General features: G+C 43.5%; 1 protein-coding gene across 2 annotated transcripts in view; it reads right to left on the bottom strand.

Moving 5' to 3' along the window:
- Window positions 1–242: 242 nt before the first annotated feature.
- Window positions 243–27,124, bottom strand: part of ANXA3 (annexin A3) — a 77,745-nt gene continuing 50,863 nt past the window's right edge. Inside the window, exons 8-13 of one of the 2 annotated variants that reach the window (XM_075849852.1) lie at window positions 21,881–21,937; window positions 11,315–11,408; window positions 9,128–9,223; window positions 1,600–1,658; window positions 1,269–1,391; window positions 243–560 (exon numbers count right to left, since the gene is read on the bottom strand). In XM_075849852.1, the coding sequence (XP_075705967.1) occupies window positions 501–560; window positions 1,269–1,391; window positions 1,600–1,658; window positions 9,128–9,223; window positions 11,315–11,408; window positions 21,881–21,937 (489 nt within the window). In that variant the 3' untranslated portion in view covers window positions 243–500. The remainder of the gene's footprint in view (window positions 561–1,268; window positions 1,392–1,599; window positions 1,659–9,127; window positions 9,224–11,314; window positions 11,409–21,880; window positions 21,938–27,124) is intronic. The other variant, XM_075849853.1, reaches the window with a different exon arrangement.

Raw genomic sequence — 27,124 nt, 5'->3', positions numbered from 1 at the left:
CTTTTACTTTTCAACACGCCCAGTTGTACTTTTGGAAGCCTCATTTGCATAAATACGAAAATGGTCATAACTTGGCCAAAAATGCTCGTTTTTTAAAAATAAAAACGTTACTGTAATCTACATTGCAGCGCCGATCTGCTGCAATAGCAGATAGGGGTTGCAAAATCTGGTGACAGAGCCTCTTTAAGTGTCTAAATGTTTGTTATTTTAATAGAGGTGACAATGATCAACAGGTTAGCAAATTCTTTAAACCGTGTGTTTTATTAGTTTTTTTCCTGTGAATTTAGAAAACGATGGTCAAAGCAAAAAGCATAAAGAGTAATGAACAGAGAGATCAGTATACTGGGTCTACACTGAAAGTTTTGCTTCATATCATATATAGTTTTATTGAGCAGCTGTTCTGCAGTTCAGGTGTTAACATGCTGCAGGAACAAAATACATGAGTGCCTAAGGTGGTAAAAGTCCTATTTCTTCACTGTGGCAATTATTCACGTCTCCCATCAGTCGTCACCTCCGCAGAGCTTTAGCAGGGCTGCCCCATAATTCCCGGATGTATCCGACTGCACAGAAAAATGTAAAAAAAATAAAAAACCTATAGCATAGATTTAAAATTGACAAAAGATCTTTGGGTGTGTGCTATATAAAACATAGTAAATAGTATTGTCATTAACAGCTGGCACTCCTCAGGGCACTGTACACCCTAGATAAGTCTCCCTAAACATGTTATATACTAAAAACAGGCATCAGAGGAGTGTTCATAATATAAATAAACAGTACATACATGCACTTGGCATCTGTGTATACATGCAAAATTAGGTAATTTTTTTGAATTTTTTTTTTTAAGGATTCTGGAAATCAGGCAAACTATGCTCATCTGAGAGGACTTGTCACGGTTTTGAAGTTGTATTCAATGTTACATTACAATACTAAATGTCAATATATTGTCCTGTTGAAATGTTAATTAGATGGGTAAATTGTTTAGACTCACTCATCGATAGATATAAAAAGGAGTCTACAGGATGAATCTGGATTTGTTCATCCAGGGCTTTCACCAATCAAGTTAATCATTGCTCAAGATGTCATAGTGCAGGCCAAACAGTTGTGTTATGGTTTGTAATTAAATTTTTTCTTTAGAAATCTAATTTTAAAGCTCTTCTAGCTGAAAAAAAACCAAAAACAAAAAAAACACAGCAAAGTTCCAAAATCCAGTTCCCTGAAGAGTCAAGGATGTGCTATATGGTGAAATTAAATTTGGTCGCTATACAAACCTTTATAGCAGAGTATAAAGACTCCCCAGCAAGCTTCTTGTATTCCGCACGGATATCCAAAAGATCAATATCTGATCTAGAGACCATTATTCTTGTCAGAGTGAATTCATCTGTTCCAGCGCCCTTTAATAACCAACCAAACATGTAAAGTCTTAGTAGAAAAAGTGGTCAATAACTTGTCACCCAGGGAACTACATTCTCCCGTAAAGCTTACTTACTGATTAATGAGGACCCCTGGGAAACTATAAATTAAAATGCATGTATTCATTTCAATTTTGAGAACAATTAAAGCATATGTAAAAGTAATAGGAGATCTACTTTAAATATTTACCTTCAAGGCTTTGTGCAACCTTTCAGCAAAAAAAACGGGTGTGTTCCTTGCACATTGTACTATATAATAAAAAAAAAAAAAAAAAATGATAAAAGTATTGTTGCACGATTAGAAAAGTGCCTGGAAAAGATCAACAATATGCATGATGTTAGGGTCTACTCACGGTTTGCCTATACAGTGGTATCCGTCAGAGGTATAAGTTAACATACATTGGCATTTGATGTCTATAGGCTCCCATGTTAAGAAACTTATACCACGTGGTATACTTTTCTGTGAAATGCCTCTGTATAGAACAGCACAGCAGACTATGCTTTTCCATCCATACACACACACACACACACCTCTAGCCCTTATATTCGCCACAGCAATAGTTAATTTTCCAGAAAGAATAAAACCGAAAACTTTTTGGGGTACTCACCATAAAATCCTTTTCCTGTCCAGTTCATTGGGGGGGGGGGGGGGGGCGCGACGACACAGCTCCCACCCAATTCTTTTTTTTTTTGCATTTACGGTCTGAGGGATTCCGCTGTTCAACAAAATTATCTTACTTTGTACCTGCTTCTAATTATTGCGGACAGACTGAAAAGCTCAGTGTCTGTGGGCAAGGTATAACCTGTAGGAGGAGTGACATTTTATTTGTCATGCCTCCTAATGGCAACAGAATATACCCCACGGTCTGTGTCCCCCCCAATAAACTGGACAGAAAAAGGATTTTATGGTGAGTACCCTAAAAAAAAAAAAAAAAAAAAAAAGCCTTTTTTTTCATGGAAAATTACTCACCATAAAATCCAATGGTGGCCTTCGAGTCTGACAGAGCCTTCGTGGGACCCTCAGGGAGGATATGAAACAGAATCCGCAGACAAGGCAAATCCGATCCGAGGCAAATCCGCAGAGCACAAACATCCAGGTTGTTGAGGGAACTTTCTGGCCTTAAGAATAGTGAGGATAACACTCCGAAAAACCATGAGCCCTCAGAATGGTGGATTCAACAGCCACACTGTTAAATGTAGCAACCTTAAATCATGGTGGAAGAGAGGTCCCTGAGAGAGGAGGTTCGGACGGAGAGGTGACAAACAGGAAGTCGGCCAACAGGAACACTAGGTCAGCGTACCAACAGCGGCGCAGGAAATTTGGGGTTACCAAAATGGCAGAAATCCCTTCCGCCTTGAGCCTTTGGAGGAGCCGCGGCAGGAGAGGAAGAGGAAAGACCATGGAAAGACTGAAGTCAGACCATGACGCCACGAGAACATCTACGGCACAGGCCTCTGAATCCAGAGCACAGAAGATGAAGCCTGTGACCAGTCGATTAAAACTGGAGGCCACAAAGTCCATGTCCGGACGACCCCACCCGAGACAAATTTGGTCAAAGACATCTTGATGAACTGACCACTACCTGGGATCCACTGTTTTGCGACTGAGGAAGTCCGCAACCTAATTGTCGACCCTGGGAATGTGAACTGCGAGAGCCGAAACAGGAGTTCCGCCCCTCCGAGGATCCTAGAAGCCTTGGCCACCACTGAGGAGGCACATGCGAGTGCTGCCCTGGTGATTTAGATAAGCCACAGCCATAGCATTGTCCATCTGATCCCTCACTGGGTGTCCTGACAGACAGAGTCCAGTGCAGGAGAAAGATGGCTCTCAATTCCTGAAGATTGATGGAAAGACTCCTGTGGAGACCACAGCCCCTGAGCCGGGAGGTTCCGAAAGGTGCCTCCCCCTAGCCCTTGAGGCTGGCATCTGCCAAGAGGATCAGCCAGTTCAGAGGAAGGAGTGCCCCTGGGGAACAGCCGAAAAAGTGAGCCACCACCGAAGCGATGGACCGAGAAAGGGAAGGGTGAACTTCAGATCCAGCAATTGCAAAGATCGATCCCACCGGGAGAGGATCGCCCGCTGCAGAGGGCACATAGAAAATGGTCTTGATTGAGGCCACCATGCAAACAGAGGCGGAGTGAGGTCGGCACAGCCGTCTAACGAACGAATGGAGAGACGCTCCGGAGGCAACAAAATCTTTGCCAAGCCAATGCCAAAGGCGACACCAAAAAGACGATCTGCTAAGGAGATACACAAGACTTTGGACACTGACCGGTTGATTATCCAAATGAACAGAAATCAGAGAGCCATCTTTGTTCTTCCTGGAGGGGGATTTGATTAGGATGTTGCCCAGGTACGGGGGTGACCTACACCCCCCCTGGTGCGAAAGAGCCATCACTGCAGAACTTTCGTAAACACTCTAGGGGCTGTGGCCAGACCAAAATGAAGGGCCACGGATTGGTAAGGAATAAACAGTACCACAAAGCACAGGAAACATAGGGACGTGTAGATGGGTTTCCCGAATGTCGACAGAAGACATCCTTCCTGTTCTATGGCAGTGATGACAGATTGTAGAGATTCAATCTGAAAAGGACAAGCGCCTCAATGCGCATGTTTGGGTCTAAGATAAAGGATGGGCCGAACCATCCTTTTTGGGGATGACAAAAATGGTTGGCATATAACCCCGGAAACCTTTTGTTCAAGGGTACCGGAAATTACAATCCCCTGAAAAAGCAGAGTCAATCGACCAAAAAACAGTGTCACCCTGGATGGGTTTTTATCCGAAAGATACTACCTCCTGAACCCAGACATCCGAAATGTGAGAGCCAGACGTCTGAAGTGCAGAAGCCTGCCCCCAACCAAGTCGAGTGGTGGCGTACCTTCAGGCAAAACTGGTCTTGACAGTTCCAACCTTAGCAGGTGGTTGTCAGGTACAACAGGAGGGCCGGGTCTTTAAGGAAGGTTTGGCCTACTGATCCGTTTGTCTGTGGCAAGGAAGTTTTGTTCCATGAAAGGAATGGAAATGTGGACCCGGCTTTTCGGCTGGAGTAGTGCGCTTTGGTCTATTCTGATGAAGATGGGTGCTTTTGCCACCCATGGTTTCTGAGATAAATCTCATTTAACCTAGGCCTAAAGAGAGGTGACCCTGAAAAAGGTGGAGCAGTCAGAGTACTTGGAGGCTGAATCAGCAAACCAAGCCTTGAGACAGGTGGTCCTTCGAATAGCGACCGAGGCAGCAGAAGCCCGCGTCACCAGGCAGGCAGCTTCGCAGATATATTTGGACACGGAGAGAAGGTGAGAGATCAACTAGTTCCTACTGAGGAGGGCCTGAAAGCAGGCCATGACAGAGTTTGTAAGCCCATTCAGTGACCGCTCTGCTAACCCAGAGAGATGAAAAAAGTGGGGCGAAAGGCATAGCCCAAGCTCTTAAAAGTGGTTTTAGCAAAGGAGTCCACGCAGCAATGAAGGAGATATTTGAAGGAATTGGAATCTGCCATTGACAAGGTAGTGGCCTTAGCTAGGCGAGAAACAAGAGGATTTACCACCGGCGTCCCCACCCAAAACACAAGAATTGCCCTTTTGAAAGGGGTGGAAGACAACCAGATGGCTAAAGTGGGAAAAGTTTCTTGTCTGGGTGCATCCATTTCTTAAAGACAATACTCTATAGTTTCGAGTGGGCTTGATAAAATGCCTGAGAAGGTTGAGGCTGAAAGACCGAAATGGTCAGTGGAAGGTACAAAATTAGTGACCTGAATGGTGTCACGTAGAGCTCTAATTAGCACCTCTACTGAGGTGGGAAGATAGAACCTTACAATATCAGAATCAGATAAATCACGATTAGACAAAAGCTTTCTACGAGGATTTTTTTCTCGGACTCTTCCTTCTCACTGCATAGCAAGGAGTCCTTCTATTCAGGGAGTAACAGCTCTTTCATTTAGCGCTGCTGGAGAAGTGTACTAACTGAAAACTAGCACAGTAAGGAGAGAGAGTATGTCCCTTAGAAAACGAACTCAGTACCTGTAGGGGAATAGAAGCAAAGGCTGAGCCTACCTGCTTCCAAGATGTCAGAAGTCCTCCTGAGGCAGGAAGCGGCATCTCTGTGCAGGAGGACCTGTGTTCAGAGTAGTGTCCGTCCAAATTGAGGAGAGCAGAGGGGGAAAGCTGAAGCCCCACCCATGGAGCGCCACGATTGGATGCTGGAAGTCATGATTCCCCATGAGGAGATAGGGAAGCACTATTGGTGCATACTAGAGAGAATAACTGTCCCTGCAGTAAAGTGCAAAATGGTGCCGCTGGCGTAATGGTGCCGGCCATACAGTAAAAAGTAGCGCTGTTGCCCAAGTGTCAAGGGCTGCAGAGAGGGCTGTGGGAAAGCCACAGGAAATAGGCTGGTCCAGCGGACCACCGCAGTGCACAAGCGGTGGCCCGGTTTGGGGAAGAGGAGTTTAATAACATTCACTCAACTCTGCATCTCCCAGATGTACTGACCACCAGGAGCACCCTCCCGCCTTTAGCAAGAGGATGCTGGTGCTCCTTGGGCTAGTGGGTGACAGAGGAGCTGATGCTCTTGTCCAAACTGCCTACGAAGAGAAGTTGGACAACAGTGCATTTGCATATGACACTGTGCGCCCGCTGAATGGGAACACAGGGGACCCTGTGATCCTAGTTCTTCATGATGAAAATAAAAATTCTTAGTAGAGACTCTGCTGCTTTCAGCAGAATGGTCTGCCTCCTACGGACACTAAGCGAAGACTGAATAGCTCAGTGTCTGGGGGAAGGGTATATCCTATAGGAGGAGTAACTTGTCTTTCATAGTGTCAAGCCTCCTAGTGGCAACAGCATATACCTCACAATTCTCCATATCACCAGCACTGCAGCACAGCACCTATTGTATAGACTAAACCGCATGCCCTGCATTGCTCACTATTGAGAGCAGACTAATGTAATCATGTTTTCGGTACGGGACAGTATACCCACAGGGAGGCAGGGACTCCTAGCATTATAGATAACTATGATGCTAGAAGCCCGTCTCCCTGAACTGTGGTCAGCCGGGAAACACGACCGACAAACAACCCGTATATCACGGACCAAACACGGCTGTCCGAATAAGACGCAAGGAGAATAAAAGGGATAACCCAATTGTTGACCTTCTCCCAGGAACAGCAGTAACTATTTCCCACAGACAAAGGGATTCTTCAACAAGAGCTTTAGACCCTGCTGAAACAGTGTGTGTTTACACAGTTGAAAATTTTTTGGGGGACATCTATACAAAACACAAGCTTTTAGGACATCCCATACGCATTTATATGCAGTCGATACCTCTGCTGCAGCTAAAACAGATTGCACTCTCCAGGTAAGGTTTTCTACAAGATTTTGCCCATTTATCGATAATAGCATTTTTGAGGTCATACACGGGATGTTGGACAAAAGGGCCTGGCTCACAATCTGTAGTCTATTTCATGCTAAAGGTGTTTGATGGGGTTGAGATCATGGCTCTGTGCGAGCCAGTCAACTACTTCTACACCAAACTCCCCCAACCTTACCTGTAGGACCCTTGCTTTGTGCACTGGGGAACAGTCATGCTCAAACAGAAGAGGGCTTTCCCTAAACTGTAGTCCCACAAAGTTGAAAACCTACAATTGTCCAAAATGTCTTCTGCTGAAGCATTAAGATTTCCCTTAACTGGAACTAAGGGGCCTAGGCCAACACCTGAAAAACAACCCCACAGCATTATCCCTCCACCACCAAACTTTACAGTTGGAACAATGCAGCATGGCAGGTGACGTTCTCCTGGCATTCACCAATCCCAGACTTGTCCATCAGACTGCCAGATAGAGAACGATGATTTGTCACTCCACAGAACAAGTTTTCACTGCTCCAGAGTCAATTGGTGGCGTGCTTTACACCACTCCATTTGACGCTTGACGTTGTGCTTGGTGATGTAAGGCTTGCATGCAACGGTTTTCCTATGGAAAAACTATATCAGGACGCTCCTGGCGCACAGTTTTCGTGCAGAGGTTGATAGGTTTGCACCTCTGCAGTTAGAGTCAGCAGAGCGTTGGGGACTTCAATGCACTATGGGCCTTAGCACTTGGTGACCCCACTAACTTTACGTAGTCTGCCACACCCTTCTGACTCAATTTCCAAAGCGAAGCTTCAAAACACTACAAGTTACAACAATATGAACATGTAAACATTGTGCTGCTCTCAGTGTGGTTAACCTTAAAAGGGAAGGTGTCATGATTTTTTTTTTTTATTATTATATTGCTTTTAATATAATGTAAACAAATTTTATTTATTTGTGTTATCACTTTCTACTTTTTAATGTATTCATACTTTTACTTCTCTATGGGGGCTGCCATTTTTTTTTCATCTCTGTATGTGTCGATTAACAACACATACAGAGATGGAATATGGCAGCTACAGGGCATAGGACACAATGAACGTGAGCCGTTCATTGCTTCTGTTATCTGGCTCTGTACTGCGCAGACGCAGGTCAGAGTCACACAGCAGAGAAGCCGGTTTGTAGGGAGATTAGCAGGCGCCATTATGAAGACCAGCTGCACTGCAGGTAAGGTGTGTGTGTCTGTCCCTCTCTCACAGACCCCTGCTCGTGACCCCGACGGGCCCCCCCACTTGTCGCAAGATGTATTCTCAGTGTGGACGGTGTGCGGAGCTAAGCTTGTCATATGTAGTAGAGCTGAGTTTGTGTCTGTGTAGTAGAGCTGAGTGTGTGTGTGTATGGATGTAGCAGTGCGGAGTTTGAGATGTATGATCAGTGTGGACAGTGTCCGGACTGTGATCGGATGAGGTGAGATCAGTCAGCAGGTGGTCGGGGAGGAGACTGTCAGCAGCAGATGGTTATTCCTATCAGAGTGGTGTGACAGTCTCCTCTACTGCGGAGGAGACTGTCAGCAGGATTGTATGCGGACGCTGGAGGAGACTGTCAGCAGTATTGGGCGGTGATGCTGGAGGAGACTGTCAGCAGGATGGAGGGATAAAGACATTTAGCACGAGAGGCATGTAAAATGCGCAAAAAAAAAAAAGAAAAGTGTCAAATACACGCCGTCTGAACCGGTCAAATGAAAAGTCATTCACTTCACTTTCATCATTCTAAGAGGATGTTCACACGCAGTGTTTTCAGCCATTTTTCGGGCCATAAAAATCCCGAAAAAGGCTGAAAAATCGGATGCAGAACGCCTCCAAACATCTGCCCATTGGTTTCAATGGGAAATATGACGTTCTGTTCCGACGGGGCGTTTTTTTTAATGCGGCCATTATCCAAAGACGGCACGTAAAAAGATGCACGCCAAAGAGAAGTGCATGTCACTTTTTGGGACGTTTGGAGCCATTGACGTAAAAAAAAGATTCCCTCCCACATTTACGGCAGCTGTGAGTCAGGTTGCTTTGCCTTATTCACCTTGCTGTAATTCTGGGAAGTGCTCCCTCTTGTGGCCAACATAGGAAAACATGTCAAATTATTATTTCGTTTTTAATACTTTCCACCATGTGGTTGAAAAAAATAAAATAAAATTACAGCAAAAAACATAATAGAAATAAGTAACTTACTAAAATAAAAAAAAATAAAAAAAAAAGGTTTCATTTGCGACACATTCCCTTTAACATAGGTTTGCCGCTAAAAAGAAAAAAGCAGCGATACCATTATTGCTCCATAGTTAGTGAACTCAGTTGGCTATAATCTGTTCATCTTTATTACCTATTGCCATCAGCAGATCTTCCAGATGACCAGACATCTCACCCTTTATGCTTTCCTCAATAGTTTTATTGCAGATGTTCTTATATTCATCAAATGCTGTAGATATAAACAGATTTAGGTCCAATTCAGCCTCTCAAACTGCACTATAAATGCAGCCTTCATTAATACAGCCTTCATTAATACATCCTTTTTATTAGGTATATCACCGACTACTAGGCTACACAGAATTGCCTGTCAAAATGGTAAACTACTTTGAATTATACGGACTTATAATGTGGTGACAGCCTCTTTAACCCCTTCCCCCTGCTGGCATTCTGGGCCCTAATGTCCAAGCCATTTTTTAGATTTTTCCATTGTCACATTCGAAGAGCTGTAACTTTTTTATTTTTGCGTCGGCATAGCTGTATAAGGTCTTGTTTTTTGCGGGACGACTTGCAGTTTTTATTGGTACCATTTAAGAGTAGATGCGACTTTTTGATCACTTTTTATCACATTTTTTTTAAGTCAGGATTAACAGAAAACAGCAATTTTTCCATTGTTTTTTATTTTATTTTTTACGGCGTTCACAGTGCGAGTTAAATAATGTAACAGCTTTATAGTCGGGGTCGTTACGGACGCGGCGATACCAAATATGTGTAACTTTTTTGCTTTATTGTAGTTTTTTTTAATAGTAAAGCATTTTGTAAGGGGAAAAGCTGGGTTTTTCATTTTTTTTTTTCACTTTTTTTTTTTTTATTAACTTTATTAAACTTTTTTTTCTTTTTTACTAGTCCCACTAGGGGACTTCCCTATCCTCCGATCGCTATTATAATACACTGCAATACTTTTGTATTGCAGTGTATTACTTCCTGTCCGTTTAAAACGGACAGGCATCTGCTAGGTCATGCCTGCGGCATGATCTAGCAGGCATTCGCTGCAGGCAGACCTGGGGGTCTTTATTAGACCCCCGGCTGCCATAGAAGACACAGACACTCGGCGATTTTATCGCCGGGTGTCAGTGAGATGAGAGGGAGCTCCCTCCCTCTCTCCAAAACCATTCAGATGCGGTGCTCGCCATTGTGCACCGCATCTGAAGGGTTAAACAGGTGAGATCGATACTAATATCGATCTCACCCGGCAGAGCAGGGACGCCCCCAGCCCTCAGCTGCTTCTGGCAGCTGAGAGCAGGGAGATTTCACGGCTCCCTGCTCTGTTTACTTTATTCTAATGCAGCGACGTAGTTTGGCGGCGCTCTAGAATAAAGCCCACTAATGACCGCCGTAAAAAGACGTATCGGCGGTCATTAAGGGGTTAAGTGCCCCATCTCCTATATAAAGGAGATCGGCGCTGTAATGTAGGTGACAGTAATGCTTTTTATTTCGAAAAACTATTTTAAACCACTGAGCGATTTTTAGCTTTATGCTAATGTTTCTTAATGCCCAAGTGGGCGTGTTTTACTTTAGACCAAGTGGGCGTTGTACAGAGTGTATGACGCTGACCAATCAGCGTCATACACTTCTCTCCATTCATTTACACTGCACTAGCAATATAGTTATATTGTTATGTGCAGCTACATACAAACATTACTGCAGTGTCCTGATAATGAATATACATCACTACCAGCCTGGACGTGATGTTTATTCAGAATCCTGACACTTCTGAATCTTTTCTGCGAGATTCCAGCAAGGCAAGCGTAACCTCGCGAGATTACGATGTAACCTGTCATTTCAATAAGGCATTATTGTTCTTGTAGTCCATGGCACTATGTGGAGCATCATTTTAAAATCCATAATGAGGTCATCACAGCAGTGACTGGTCTTATAAGGCTGGATTCACACGAGCACATTACGTCCGTAATCGACGGACGTATTTCGGCCGCAAGTCCCGGACCGAACAGTGCAGGGAGCTGGGCTCCTAGAATCATAGTTATGTACAATGCTAGGAGTCCCTGCCTCTCCGTGGAACTACTGTCCGTACAGAAAACATGATTACAGTACGGGACAGTTGTCCGGCAGCGAGGCAGGGACTCCTAGCATCGTACATAAGTATGATGCTAGGAGCCCGGCTCCCTGCAGTGTGTTCGGTCCGGGACTTCTGGCAGAAATACATCCGTCCATTACGGACTTAATGTGCGCGTGATAATCCAGCCTAAGACATACAGACTGTGCACAGAATAACACAATTTCAGGTAAAAGAAAGGTGTCATACTTAGCCTCAGCTGGGGAAAGCTTCTCAAACAGAGTATTTCAATAAATTTGTCTTCATCTGTTCCCCATTTTTTCTCCCCAGCATTGCACAGAATCTAAAAACAATAAAGGAAAAAAAAAAAAATTGAACATTTTTTTTACAGTTGCTACTGGATTATTTAATTTTTTTTATAGAACACTACAACATGTTTAGGTGATCAAAAATCTATTGTTTTCCCAATAAAGTTCACATTTTCTTCAGAGAATTCATCCAAATGCCCTGCTTCACTTCACTCACTGTATAGTAAAATTATTAAATCCTGTCTGTCTACAGCCACCACTAGGGGGCACCTCACTGTATGCCTATTTATAAATCTGCCATTGAAGGCAATAATAAATCTGTCTTCAGTAAGCTCCACCTTGTTGTGGCTACCGGTAGTGAATTTATTAACAAACACCACACAAACCATATAAAACTTTTAGGTGTAGTGCAGGGCCTTAGGGGGAAAAACATTAAATAGGGATCTAAATGAATCAGTTTTTCATTAACTGCCTCAGTCCTCTGCCCAGCCACTGCATGCAGTATTGATAAAGTACTGGTAAGGCTTAGTTCACATAATAATAATCTTTATTTATATGGCGCCAACATATTCCACAGCACTTTACAATTCAGGGAGTACATTGTATAGACATCAGACATTACATATTGACAAAGCTAATTTACAATTCAACAAAAGTAGTGAGGACCCTGCTCACAAGAGCTTACAATCTATGAGGAAATAAGGGAGACAAAATGTAAAAGTGCTTGTTAAGTGCAATGGTCCAGCCATCTTTTATACATATCGGGTAGTACAACTAAAGCTGCATGAGCCGGTCACCAGCCAGTATCTGTTTATGACAGACATGAAGCGCATTAGGGTGCAAGGAGTGTGTGTGGGGGATACTGCTGAATGAGGGGGTCAAATTCTCATGACTAACGTAAAAGGGGGCCAGGGAAAGTAGTCAGATTAGGGAATGTTATAGGCCTGTCTTAAACGTGCCCTGCAAACATCTTTTCAAACTGTGGATGTTGGGAATTGATCGGATTGTCTATGGTAGCGCATTCCAGAGGACTGGTGCAACACGAGAAAAACCTTGGAGACGGGAGTGGGAGGTTCAGATTATGGTGGCTGTTAATCTAAGGTCGTTGGCAGAACGTAAAGCGTGAGTAGGGTAGTAGACAGATGAGGGAGAAGATGTAAGGTGGTACAAAACTGTGGAGAGCTTTGTTGGTGAGAGTAAGAAGTTTGAATTTAATTCTGAAGGGTATGGGCAAACAGTGCAGTGATTGGCAGAGGGTAGATGCGTTGGTGTAGCGGTTGGTCAGAAAGAGGAGCCTGGCTTCTGAATTAATGTTACAATGGAGAGGGGAGCGTTTAGCGAGTTAAAGACTGATTCGTAATGAGTTACTGTAGTCAAGACGAGTGAATCAGAGCGACAATGAGAGTTTTGGCTGTTTCCACAGTAAGAAAAGGGCGAAAGCGTCAGGAGCGTGTAATTGATTGAACGTGTGAAGTAAAGGAAAGCTTCAAGTTAAAAAAAATAAAAAATAAAAACAGCAGGCACGCTGCCTGGGAGTTATGGTAGTGCCACTCAGAGATGGAGACATCAGGTTTAGGTAGGTTAGTAGATGGTGGAACACAAGGAGCTCAGTTTTAGAAATATTCAGTTTCAAACAGAGAGAGAGGACATGATGTTAGAGAAAGCCGATAGACAATCATTGGTGTTTTGCATTAGAGCAGGGGTGATGTCATGGGAAGAGGCATATAATTGGGTGTCATCGGCGTAGAGATGGTACTGGAAGCCAAATCTGCTGATGGTTTGTTCAACAGGGGCTGTGTAGAGAAAAGTGAAGCAGATCTAGGACTGATCCCTGCGGTACGCCAATCGCAAGGGGAAGAAGAGAAGTAGAACCAGCAAATGACACCCTGAACGAGCGGTCAGATAGGAGGAAAACCAAGAGAGAGCAGTGTCTTTAAGGCCAATAGAGTGGAGCATGTTAAGCAGGAGTTTGTGGTCTAGTGTCAAAGGCTGAAGAGAGATCCAGAAATATCAGTAGAGAGTATTTGTTGTTCGATTTAGCCACCAAGAGATAGAGACTTAAAGAGGCTCCGTCACCAGATTTTGCAACCCCTATCTCCTATTGCAGCAGATCGGCGCTGCAATGGAGATAAGAGTAACGTGTTTTTTTTTTTTTTTTTTTAAAACGAGCATTTTTGGCCAAGTTATGACCATTTTTATATTTATGTAAATGAGGCTTTCTAAAGTACAACTGGATGTGTATTGTGTTCGTTACATCGGGGCGTTTTTACTTCTTTTACTAGCTGGGCGTTGTGTATAGAAGGATCATCCACTTCTCTTCACAACGCCCAGCTTCTGGCAGTGCAGACACACAGCGTGTTCGAAAGATCACGCTGTGACGTCACTCATTTCCTGCCCCAGGTCCTGCATCGTGTCGGACGAGCGAGGACACATCGGCACCAGAGGCTACAGTTGATTCTGCAGCAGCATCAGCGTTTGCAGGTAAGTAGCTACATAGACTTACCTGCAAACGCCGATGCTGCTGCAGAATCAAATGTAGCCTCTGGTGCCGATGTGTCCTCGCTGGTCCGACACGATGCAGGACCTGGGGCAGGAAGTGAGTGACGTCACAGCGTGATCTCTCGAGAACACGCTGTGTCTGCACTGCCAGAAGCTGGGCGTTGTGAAGAGAAGTGGATGATCCTTCTATACACAACGCCCAGCTAGTAAAAGAAGTAAAAACGCCCCGATGTAACGAACACAATACACGCCCAGTTGTACTTTAGAAAGCCTCATTTACATAAATATAAAAATGGTCATAACTTGGCCAAAAATGCTCGTTTTTAAAAAAAAAAAACACGTTACTCTTATCTCCATTGCAGCGCCGATCTGCTGCAATAGGAGATAGGGGTTGCAAAATCTGGTGACAGAGCCTCTTTAAGTAAGGGCAGTTTCTGTGGAGTGTAGAGTGCAGAAACCAGATTGGAAGGGGTCAAGAATGGAGTTAACAGAGAGATAGCGAATAAGGCGAGAGTAGACCAACTGTTCCAGGAGTTTGGAGATGAAGGGGAGATTGGATAGTTAGTGCTGGATGGGTCAAGAGTTGTTTTTTTCAATAATGGATTTATAAAATGGCATGTTTAAAAGGGGAGGGAAAGATTCCAGAAGAAAGGTTAACATTTTTAGTCAGGTGACTAGTGACAGCCAGGGAGAGGGACTGGATGAGGTGTGAGGGGATAGGATCACTAGAGCGGCGAGTAGGACAAAAAGGAGCCTAGGAGAAGTCTTCTGTTGGGTCAAATGCTGAAAGTGAAGAGGGAGTGCGGGAGGGAAGGGGGAAATCGAGGTTACTACGGGACTTGGAGATATCATCATGTCGTATGTGGTCAATTTTAACTTTAAAATAAGCGACCAGGTCTTCAGCATTGAGTTCTCTGATACTTTGCACTTTAGGACTAAGGAGGGAATGAAGATGCCAAAAAGGCGTGTGTTCCGGTTCTGTTGAACAACAGACACCGCCAGCGGCCGACAGAACTCATTGACTTTAATAGGTTCGGTCGGCTTTCCGTGATTTTACCAAAGATAATAGCGCAGCATGCTGCGCTATGCTCTCTGGTAATCTGACAGGTCTGCGATGGAGGTCTCCAACAGAGCCTTCAACTCAAATGTAAACGAGGCTAATATGGAGAGCTCCCGTCTCCATTCCATAGAATTACCCTGTTTTCTGGTCCGTAGCAGAGAGCTTGTTCGTATTAGGTGTAGAGTACATGCAGGGGGCGGTGAAAACAGGAAGTTTGTATGGTGCCCAGTAACCTGCAGCCATTTTGTTATTTCATGTGGGGTTAAAGATGTATAGTGTACACAGCACCTTGGAAACGTGCATTTGAGGTAACAGAGTGAAAGTAGTAATTGCCCCGATATGTTACATGATCCTAGTAGCTCCTTTTTACTAAATTAGTAAAACTTGCCATGGTTTCACTGTAAAGGAGGTGTTGTAAGGAATATGGTACGTATTGCTTGTGTCATGACTGCAAACCAATACAGAAATGTGACTCATTTTCTCTGTTTGTGCCAGAGCAATAAGGCTGGACCCCATCTGTTGCTATAATTTGCTTTTGCTAGGGGTGTCAACAGAGAGCTTATCCATTATTTTGGGGTGAGCTACACGTGTTGTGCTTTCCATTCATTAACGACCTCCAATACGCCTTTTCACGCTGGCCGTTAAGGGTACTTATGCCGGAGCGCTGCCATTTCACGGCGCTGTGACATAAGCCCGGCACGGGTGTCCTGTGCCGGCTAAAGCAGGTATCTAAAGACAGCCGGGCACCTGCTCTAACTGGCAGAATAGATTTCAACATCGATCTCACCCGTTTAACCTCTTCGATGTGGCGCTCAATAGCAAGCGTTGCATCCAAGTGGTTTTGGAAGGAGGGTACTCCCTCTCACCCCATCGGCACCCTGAAAAACGTAAATAGCTTGGTCATTAAGGTCTAAAATAGGCTGGCCATTAAGGGGTTAATCCCCAGAACTTGACCAAAACTTCTAAAAACACAGGGAGTACACAACTTGAAAAGGGATTGCACCCTCATATTTTCTGAAAACATACATCCTTATGATTGCTGTTGTCTTGGCCCGCTGTTAACAGCCATATCATCCATTACATAACGGACACAGAATTGCGTATTTATGTTATTAAAAGAAAGAAAGGAGGAGGACATGCAATATTTGGTAGTCATCCACAAATATGATCACAATATATACCGCACACCTCGAACAGCTACTATGCTACCAAAATTTACAGTTTGAGAGCGCACAGCATGAATAAAAATACAACTGAAATTTATACGCACAATCACCTTCACGCAACTTCGCTCATCAGTGTTTGATGCAAATATTTACGACTAAAAACGCTTACTCAAGAAGTCCAATTTTGCAAACAAAATGTTCGGATTTTCAGTCAAAGAAATTTGTACAACAGAATCTGCAGCGTGCCTAAGGGTATGTTTACACTGCTTATTTTTGGCCGTTTTTCGGTCCGTAAACGGCCGAAAAATCGGAACCAGAACGCCTCCAATCACCTACAGATTTATGAATAAATTAATTGGGTGTTACTTTTCCACTTGTCAGAGGGGCTTGTTCCTACGTACTCAGGCTAAGCACTGATCAGACTGTGTGCGATCACTGTGTAGGGACATACCGCCCCAACTAGTTACACCCAGTTGAAAATTTATTCATAAGTTTGTATGAGGAATAACAGAGGAATGGTACTAGGCAGTTAGAAAAAAAAAGTTAAATGAATAAAAAAAACTCCAGAATTGTAAGGGTATGTTCACACGCTTAACCAAAAACTTCTGAAAATACAGAGCAGTTCTCAGAAGGGGAAAAAAAAAAAAAAAACAGTAAGGAAAAACTGCTCCAAAAACATCCCAAGAAGTGACCTGCGCTTCTTTTTCGCTGCAGTTTTTTTTTTTTTTTTTTTACACGGCTGTTTTTCAAAACGGCCATGTAAAAAAACGGTCCGTCTGAAAGGAACGCCGTTTTTCCCATTGAAATCAATGGGCAGACGTTTGTAGGTTTTCGGCTTTCGATAGGCCGTGTGAACATACATGTATTTCCCAATATGTAAGGGTATTTACTAAAAGAGATGTCAGGAGAGCTGACAAGTCCTCTTTAACCCCTTCCTCCTGCATGCATTCTGGGCCCTAATGACCAAGGAATTTTTGTTAATTTTTCCATCGTCACATTTAAAGAGCTATAACTTTTCTTTTCACGTGGACATAGCTGTATGAGGACTTGTTTCTTTGCAGGATGAGTTGTATTTGTCAATGGCACCGTTTTGGGGTACATAGACTTTTTTTATTAACTTTTTTTTTAGGGGGGAAAGAAAAAACAAAAACAAACACAGCAATTTAGCCATTGTTCTGTGCATTTTACATTTATGCCGTGTACTGTGCGGCCTAAATAACATGCTACCTTTTCTATGGGTCGGTACGATTACGGCGATACAAAATATGTTTTGTTTTTTATGTTTTACTACTTTTGAAGAATAAATACTTTTTAACAAAGAGGCTCTGTCACCAGATTTTGCAACCCCTATCTGCTATTGCAGCAGATAGGCGCTGCAATGTAGATTACAGTAACGTTTTTATTTTTAAGTAGCTACATCGACTTACCTGCAAACACTGATGCTGCTGCAGAATCAACTGTAGCCTCTGGTGCCGATGTGTCCTCGCTCGTCCGACACGATGCAGGACCTGTGAGTGACGTCACAGCGTGATCTCTCGAGAACACGCTCTGTGTCTGCACTGCCAGAAGCTGGGCGTTCTGAAGAGAAGTGGATGATACTTCTCGTCAGAACGCCCAGCTAGTAAAAGTAGTAAAAACGCCCCGATGTACACACATAATACACGCCCACTTGGACTTTTGCAAGCCTCATTTGCATAAATACAAAAATGGTCATAACTTGGCCAAAAATGCTCATTTTTTAAAAATAAAAACGTTACTGTAATCTACATTGCAGCGCCTATCTGCTGCAATAGCAGATAGGGGTTGCAAAATCTGGTGACAGAGCCTCTTTAAATAGTTTTATTTTGCATCGCTGCGTTCCAAGACCCATAACTTTTTTATTTTTCTGTCAATGTCGCCATATGAGGGCTTAGTTTTAGCGGGAGTTGATTTCTACCATTTTGGGTACATGGGACTTCTTGATTAACCTCTTATTTTTTTGGGGGGGGGGAGGGATAGGGAAAAAAATTGTCATTTTGCCGTCGTTTTTTGAGGTTTTGTTTTTACAGCGTTAAACGTGCGTTTTAAATATGCTAACTTTATTTTTTGGGTCATTACGATTGCGGGGATACCATAAATGTGTAGTTTATATTTTATTTTTACACTTGTTTTAAAAAAATAAAAAATCCTTTTTTTTGCCATTAAAAATGGTTTTATTTAGTGTGTACCTTTTTCGACATTTTTATTTCACATTAATAATTTTTTCAGTCTCACTAGGAGACTTCACTACCAAAGCATTATAATCGGCGATCTAAAGTTCGCATATACTTCGTATACCGGAATATTGTTGCCCGTCAGAGTAAAACTGACACGCGTCTATTAGGCGGTGCCTCTGGAACGGCCTAATAGGCTCATAGCCAGGGCAGACATGGGGGCCTTTGTTAGGCCCCCGGCTGCCATGGCACCTCATCGGATGCCCGCAATTGCATTAGCAGGCTGCCGATGGGTGACAGAGGGAGCTCCCTCCCTCTGTAAACAACTCAAATACAGCAGTCGCTAATGACTGGCATTTGAGGGGTAAGGCTGGGTTCACACAACCTATTTTCAGGCGTAAACGAGGCGTATTATGCCTCGTTTTACGTCTGAAAATAAGGCTACAATATGTCAGCAAACATCTGCCCATTCATTTGAATGGGTTTGCCGACGTACTGGGCAGACAACCTGTCATTTACGCGTCGTCGTTTGACAGCTGTCAAACGACGACGCGTAAAAATACAGCCTCGGCAAAGAAGTGCAGGGCACTTTTTCCAGACGTAATTTGAGCCGTTCTTCATTGAACTCAATGAAGCACAGCTCAAGATTTAAGAGCGTCACAGATGCCTCGCATAATGCGAGGAGGAGCTTTTACGTCTGAAACGACGCAGCTGTTTTCTCCTGAAAACAGTCTGTCTTTTCAGACGTAAAAGCCTCTCATCGTGTGCACATACCCTTAAACTGCCGCAATCTAAGTAAACTTCGATCGCTATCGTTTGAGCAGGAGCCCGGCTGTAAGCAGACAGCCGAGCCCCGGTTCCAGCCAGCACGGGAGACCCGTGCAGGACGTTGAATAGGCCGCCGTGGAAAGGCGGCGGCCTAGAATAAAGCTCCTTAATGACAGCCGTGAAAAGGCGTATTGGCGATCATTAAGGGGTTAAAAACAAAAAGACGCCACACTCAAGGAAAGTGGCAACACTTTCATGCAAATTAAATATGTACATTATTTTCTATCCCCCATACGGACGCGAATTCTTATCCATAATCAAAAATCCCTATACCTAATCAAATGCATTAACTATTTTTCTTTTGGTAGAACGAATTGTACAAGTTCATTTAGAACGACAGTCAGTGGATGAAAATGTCATTACTGGCTGTCAGATATCTGTCCATCTGTCAGAACTTTATTAATCATTATCACCAGAGAAGCAGGTCTATTGCTTTGATTATAGTGTGTAACGGGGGATCACTAGAGAAATGGTCAGCGGATTTTACACACATACAGAACAAATAGGGACAATGTAAAATACAGAAGCTTTATTGAGGTGTTTGTGGTGCGACCTATTTGACGCCACATTTCGGACGCTGTTAAACGCCCAGGTCGCGGGGGTCTGTAAGCGGCAAAAATAGAAGGCCTCATCTTCTCCAACATCTCAGGTCCAGCCACCACCTAACCTTAGCTAGAACATTTCGTAGCAAGGACGTTTTAGACCAATCAGCATCATGCACTCCTCTCCATTCATTTACACAGCACATAGTGTTCTTACTAGAACGATATGCAGCCACATACACGTGTCCGGATAATGAATACACATCACATCCAGCCTGGACGTCATGTGTACTCAGAATCCTGACACTTCTGAATCTTTTCTGTGAGATTCCAGCAAGCCGCTCGTAATCTCGCGAGATTACGAGGTAAACGAGATTTTGTTTCCCTTGCTGGAAATCTCACAGAAAAGAGTCAGAAGTGCCAGGCTGGATGTCATGTGTATTTATTATCAGGACACTTGTGTATGTGGCTGCACATCGTTCTAGTAAGAATACTATGTGCTGTGTAAATGAATGGAGAGGAGTGCATGATGCTGATTGGTCACTGATTCGTCAGCATCATACACTTCTATTCACAACGCCCACAAGTAAACACACCCAGTTAAAAACACAATACACGCCCAGTTAGACATACGAAAAAAAACACGCCCAGGTGTCCATTTCAAAGCTCATTTGCATATATATATACCGTGTTTCCCCGATAGTAAGACACCCCCGATTGTAAGACGTATCGGGGGTTTCAGGGGGGTCGGCTAATATAAGCCGTACCCCGAAAGTAAGACACATGTCTTACTTTCGGGGAAACACGGGGGTATTGCCGCCTCCTGCCCACTTCCGCGCCGCCCCCCTCTCCATACGTCACCGCGCCGTCCCCTGCACTTGCTCCTGCTGCAACTGCCGGAATCGAAGCGCGCGCCGATTCCGGCAGTTTAACCCATTAAATGCCGCTGTCAATAGTGACAGCGGCATTTAATGTGTTTGACAGAGGGGGGAGCTCCCTCTGTCACCCGATCGGCGCCCCCGCAAACAAATCGCGGGTCGCCGTCGGGTTTCCATGACAGCCGGGGGTCTAACAAAAACCCCCAGGTCTGCCTTCAGCATCTGCCTGTTAGGCGATGCCGGAGGCATGACCTAATAGGTTGCCTGTCAGTTTTACACTGACAGGCAATAATGCTTCGGTATACTAAGTATACCAAAGCATTATATATGCGATCGGCACATCGCATAGTGAAGTCCCCTGGTGGGACTAAAAAAAAAAATGTAAAACAGTTAAATAAAGTTTGCGAAAAAAAAAAAAAAAAAAAAAAAAAAAAAAAAAAAAAAAAAAAAATCGACAATTTTTTTACAATATAAGACATACCCCGAAAGTAAGACATAGTCGGGCTTTTGGGGATAAAAAGAAAGTAAGACACTGTCTTACTTTCGGGGAAACACGGTATATATATATATATATATATATATATATATATATATATATATATATAAAATAGCTCATAACTTGGCCAAAAATGAACGTTTAAAAAAAAAAAAAACCCGTTACTGTTATCTACATTGCAGCGCCGATCCCATGCAATAGGGATTTGAGAATCTGGTGAGAGAACCTCTTTAAAGCTTGCTCAAAGTATGTCCTTTCCGATACACCATTTAGCCAAATATAGTTCATGCGGTAGTCTGTTAATCTAGGTCTGTAGTTGAGTTTTTAAAATGGGGTGACTTATGGGGGGTTTCTAATATATAAGCCCCTCAAAGCCACTTCAGAACTGAACGGATACCTATAAAAAAAAAAAAGGTTTTGGAAATTTCCTTGAAAACGTGAGAAATTGCTGCTAAAGTTCTAAGCCTTGTAACGTCCTAGAAAAAAACCAAAACGATGTTCAAAAAACGATGCCAACAAAGTAGACATATGGGAAAAGCTAGTAAGTAACTATTGTGTGGTATCGCTATCTGTTTTACAAGCAGATACATTTAAAACTTAGAAAAATGCTAATTTTGCATATTCTCTAAAGTTTGGTGTTTTTCAAACAAATACTGAATTTGTTGATCACATTTTTCCACTAACAAAGAATAATGTCACGAGAAAACAATCTCAGAATCGCTTGGATAGGTAGAAGCATTCCCAAGTTATCACATAAATGGACACGTCAGATTTAAAAAAAAAATAAAAAATATCGGCTGCGTCCACAAGGCCAAAACAGGCCCAGTCCTGAAGGGGTTAATTTACCTCCGCATCCTTTTTAGCAAGATGTTCATCCACTTTTGAACTTTCATCACGTCTGGACTGGTGAGAAAAAAGTAAAGAAAAGGATAATCACTTAGAGATTGATTGTGCTTTTGGAAGCAAAGCTGAAAACCTCAATTCATCTACTATGGTAAATTTAGAACAACATCTGCTCAGGACTTAAACGTGACTTGGAATTCCTATTGCCACAACATCTTTATTATGATTAAGGTATAACATGCATTCTAAATACCTAAGGCCTCATTCACACGGCAGGGTTTCCCGGCCGGGTGCCGGCCGTTCATAAATCGGCCGGCACCCGGCTGCATTAGGAATAATAGACCCGTAATGGGGCTATTCACACGACCGATTTTTTGACGGCCGGGAAATCCGGCCGTAAAAAAATAGGACATGCTCTATCTTCGCCCGGGTACCCGGCCCCCATAGAAGTCTATGGGGCCGGGTATTACACGGCCATCACCGGAATGTGTTCCGAGTGATGGCCGGGTTTCCCGGCGCTTGCGCTCTATCTCCTCCTCCTCACAGCGCAGAGTGCATGTGAGGAGGAGGAGTTGATGCCATTCTGACGAATGGCATCGCTGTACACGGTGTGGCAGGGCCGGGGTGTACAGCAGGTGGAAGGGAGCGCTGCGCTGGCTCCCGTCCCCTGCTTGTTTTCCTGGCCCGGCGACACCTTCGATGGCGCCGCTAGTAGCAGAAGCTGCTGCGGCTGCTACTACTGCAGCGAAGCCACTATAGCAGAGCGGGGAGGTATCTCCCTGCTCTGCTATGTGCTAGCCGCACTTTAGCTCCTTGAAGGAGCGGAATCCCTGTGTTTTCAGGGATTCCGCTCCTGGACAGAGCGCTTGATGTCTCTGTCCATATCTGGGCAGTAACATCAGGGGAAACTCCTGAAGCGGAATCCCCGAACACATGGGGATTCCCCTTCAGGAGTTGCCGCTGATGTCACTGTCCGGATCTGCCCGGCCCGGCACGGATGCAAAACTTTATGCAAACCGGCCGGGCAGAATGGCCAATTTTACCGGCCAACACTCGGGCGCGACCCGTTCGTGTGAATCCCACCTAAGTATATCCAAATGTATGAAGAAAAAATAAATAAAAAATAAACCTTTGCATGAAGCAAACCTTGCCAACATCTAAGCTGAAAACTGTTTTTTTTTAGCTTGCTGAGATTTAATTTGGTAATAAAAAGGTTTCTTCAGAGCACTCAATTTCCCAAATAAGGTTTCCGTCACATTGAGGGGTTTGATGTTCAACAGCCATGATTAAGGACGTGCCTAACGTCTGAAACGCGTAGGCTTCAGGACTGGATCGTTATTCACTCCCGTATGCACACCAGGACTCCAACCTATTGGACCTTTTTAATCGAATATTTAGTAAACTTGGAACTAGTTTCCGTTTTATCCTCTTCAGCGCTGGACTCAACCCTCTTGCCTCTGCCAACCAAATAACCAATTTAACCCCTTGCGTACCTTCTCCGTAATAGTACATCGCTGGCCGCTTATTGCAGCGTACCTTCGCCGTACTATTGCGGAGCAGGAATAAACTGTCACTATGTGAAATCACATAGTGACATAACAGCGGCGGCAGCTGTCATTGACAGCTAACCGTCTCTGCTACCGGCCTGGGGACCAATTAGCAGTCCCCAATGCCGGCGATTGCTGTGATTGGTCAGTCTCTGAAGACTGACCAATCACAGCCGTCTGTGACGTCGTCTGCAGGAGAAAGCTCCTGTCACTCTCTGATCTCCTCACTTCTGTGAGATCCGTGAGGAGATCAGACAAAGCGGTGTAAAAAAAACAAACCACTATTTTTATTAACCCCTTCCCGAAAATGGGCGTATAGTAACGCCCTGAGGATGAAGCGGGCACAAGAGCTGTGCTCGCTCCATCTTCATCGGATGTCGGCTGTAATATACAGCCGACATCCCACTGCAACTACAGCGATCACTGTCCTCTCCGATCGCTGTAGTTTAACCCCTTAAATGCCGCTGTCAATAGCGACAGCGGCATTTAAGTGATTGATACAGAGGGAGGGGGCTCCCTCTGCACCCCATTGCCCCCCCCCCGCGAAAAATCGCGGGGTTCTGATGGTTGCAATGGCAACCAGGAAGCCTAGCAGCAGCTTCCTGGTTGCCAGGTACGGGAGCTTATTAGGTCCTGCCCAAGGCAGGACGTAATAGGCTCAACGGTCAGTTGTAAAGTGATAGTTACAATACACTGCACTACACAAGTACACACAGAAGTAGTGCAGTGTATTGTACAGGGGATCAGAAGATAAGATCTTCCAGTCCCCTAGTATGTGTAAAATAAAAAAAGTGAAAAAAAGTTAAAAAAAAAAAGGTTGATAAATAAAAGTTTTACGTAATAAAAACAATAAATCGCCTTGTTTCCCTGATCAAGCCCTTTATAATTAGAAAAAAAAAGAAAAAAAAAAAAGACAAAAACTAGACATAATAGGTATCGCCGCGTTCGTATTGGCCCGACCTAAAAAAATATCATTTATCCCACACGGTGAACACCGTAAAAATAATACCATAAAAAACAATGGCAGAATTTCCTTTTTTGGTCACATTGTTTCCAAAAAAATGGAATAAAAAGTGATCAAAAAGTTGCGTGTAGCCAAACATGGTACCAATAAAAACTACAGTGTGTCACGCAAAAAACAAGCCCTCACACAGCTCCGTCGACAAAAAAATAAAAAAGTTATGGCTCTCAGGACATGGTGACACTAAAACATTTTTAGAAAAGTGTTTTTATTTTGTAAAAGTAGTAAAACATAACTATATAAATTTGGTATTGCCATAATCGTATCGAACTGCAGTATAAAGTAAACAGGTTGTTTATACTGCACAGAGAACGGCGGTAAAAAATAATAAAAAAAAATAGTGAAAGAATCTTTTTTTGTCTCCTCACCTCAGAAAAAAATGGAATAAAAACTGATCAAATTATCGCATGTACCCCAAAATGATACTAATAAAAAAGACAGCTCGTCCCATGAAAATCAAGCACTCACAAAGCTAGTCAACAGAAAAATAAAAAGTTATGACTCTTGGAACACAATAATGCAAAACGACGGCCCAGACTAATTTATGTGTGCAGCAGTTCTTCATCTCAAACCCCACGTGATTATTTGCAGCCCCCACTGGTAGCCCTGTAAATGCAGCGGAAACTATGACATTTTGGGGTCTGTGCTACATATAGGGCTAGTGAAGAAGTCAAAGATTAGGCAATACTGGAGTGCGGATGTTTTGTAAAATACCACAGACACCCTTTGTAGTGCGATTAGATTTGAAGACAAACGGGACCAACGGCGCTGCTTAGATAGAGATAATCCACGACCATTCCAGTGGGTGAAGTAAATAAAAGGATTTATTGTTAACAGGCTACGCGTTTCGACGCCGTATCGGCGTCTTCCTCAGGCCCAGGCCCCGTTTTTCTTCAAATCTAAATCGCACTACAATTTGACAGCAAACCTGTTTTGACTGTGATGTGGACCTGGCTGCAGCTTTTCAAGCCGTATTGACACCTAAAGGTGTCCACCACCCGAGGTGAGCGTAATCATCTCATCCACCACTTTTCTGATAGCCTATCAGATCCTCATTTGTGGCGCCGTGTCTCTTTTCTAATTTATCTAACAGACACCCTTTAGAAGTGCGACTCCTGCACCCAATAATCCGGCCTGTGCATGAAGGATTGGTTCAAAGCGTACGTCACTTTCCATGGATCATTTTCTTATTCATTTTCCCCATTATTACATCATCCTATTATGACCTGTTGCACTCCGCCCAGCTTACATATACCCTGATGTACTCCACATAGCTTACATATACCCTGATGTACTCCGCACTGTTTATATATACCCTGATGTACTCCGCACTGTTTATATATACCCTGATGTACTCCGCACTGTTTATATATACCCTGATGTACTCCGCACTGTTTATATATACCCTGATGTACTCCGCACTGTTTATATATACCCTGATGTACTCCGCACTGTTTATATATACCCTGATGTACTCCGCACTGTTTACATATACCCTGATGTACTCCGCACTGTTTACATATACCCTGATGTACTCCGCACTGTTTACATATACCCTGATGTACTCCGCACTGTTTACATATGCCCTGATGTACTCCGCACTGTTTACATATGCCCCCACATTATAAACTGAAACACCAGTAAAACACTAAACAAAACTACTACCAAGCAAAATCTGCACTCCAAAAGCCAAATGGCGGTCCTTCTGGGCCTGGCAGTGTACCCAAACAGCAGTTTATGACCACATATGGGGTATTACCGTACTCTGGAGAACCGCTTAACAATTTATGGGGCGTATGTCTCCAGTGGTACAAGCTGGGCCCAACACATTGGGCACTGAAATAGCATATATGTGGAAAACATCAACTTTCAATCTGCAACATCCACTGTGCACTAATTTCCACAAAACCTTTGGGGATCAAAATGCTCACTACACTTCTAGATGAATTCCTTGAGGGGTGTAGTTTCCTAAATGGGGTCACTTCTCGGGAGTTTTCACTGTACTGGTACCTCAGCACAATGCAACATGGCATCAAAAACAAATTTTGTAAAATCTCCACTCCAAAAACGAAATTGCACTTTTTCCGTTTAGACCCTTGCCGTATGTCCAAATAGCCGTTTACAACCACATATGGGGTATTGCCGTAATCAGGAGAAATTGTGTAACACATTTTGGGGTGTCTTTTCTCCTGTATTACTTGTGGAAATGAAAAATTCTGAGCTAAATCTACAGATTGGAAAAAAAATTTTTTTTCATTTTCACGGACCAATTCTAATAAAATCTATAAAACACCTGAGGGCTCAAAATGCTCACTACACCTCTAATTTAATTCTTTCAGGGGTATAGTCTCCAAATTGGGATCACATCTGGGGAATTTCTACTGTACTGGTACTTCAGGGACTCTGCAAATTCGACATAGCCCCCAGAAACCAATTCAGCAAAATCTGAGCTGCAAAATCGAAATGGTGCTCCGTCCCTTCTGAGCCCTGCCGTGGGTCCACACAGCAGTTTATTACCACATATGGGGTATTACCGTAATCAGGAGAAATTGCTTTACAAATGTTAGGGTGCTTTTTCTCCTTTATTCCTTATAAAAAATTTAAAATTGTGTTTTTCCAAAAAAAAAGTCTCTTTTCATCTTCACAGACTAATTCCAATAAATTCAGCAAAAAACCTGT

The sequence above is a fragment of the Rhinoderma darwinii genome, chromosome 1 (genome assembly GCF_050947455.1).
Source record: "Rhinoderma darwinii isolate aRhiDar2 chromosome 1, aRhiDar2.hap1, whole genome shotgun sequence".
Classification (NCBI taxonomy): domain Eukaryota; kingdom Metazoa; phylum Chordata; class Amphibia; order Anura; family Rhinodermatidae; genus Rhinoderma; species Rhinoderma darwinii.
The sequence above is the reverse complement of the archived record's forward strand: the minus strand, read 5'-3'. Positions and strand labels throughout refer to the sequence as shown.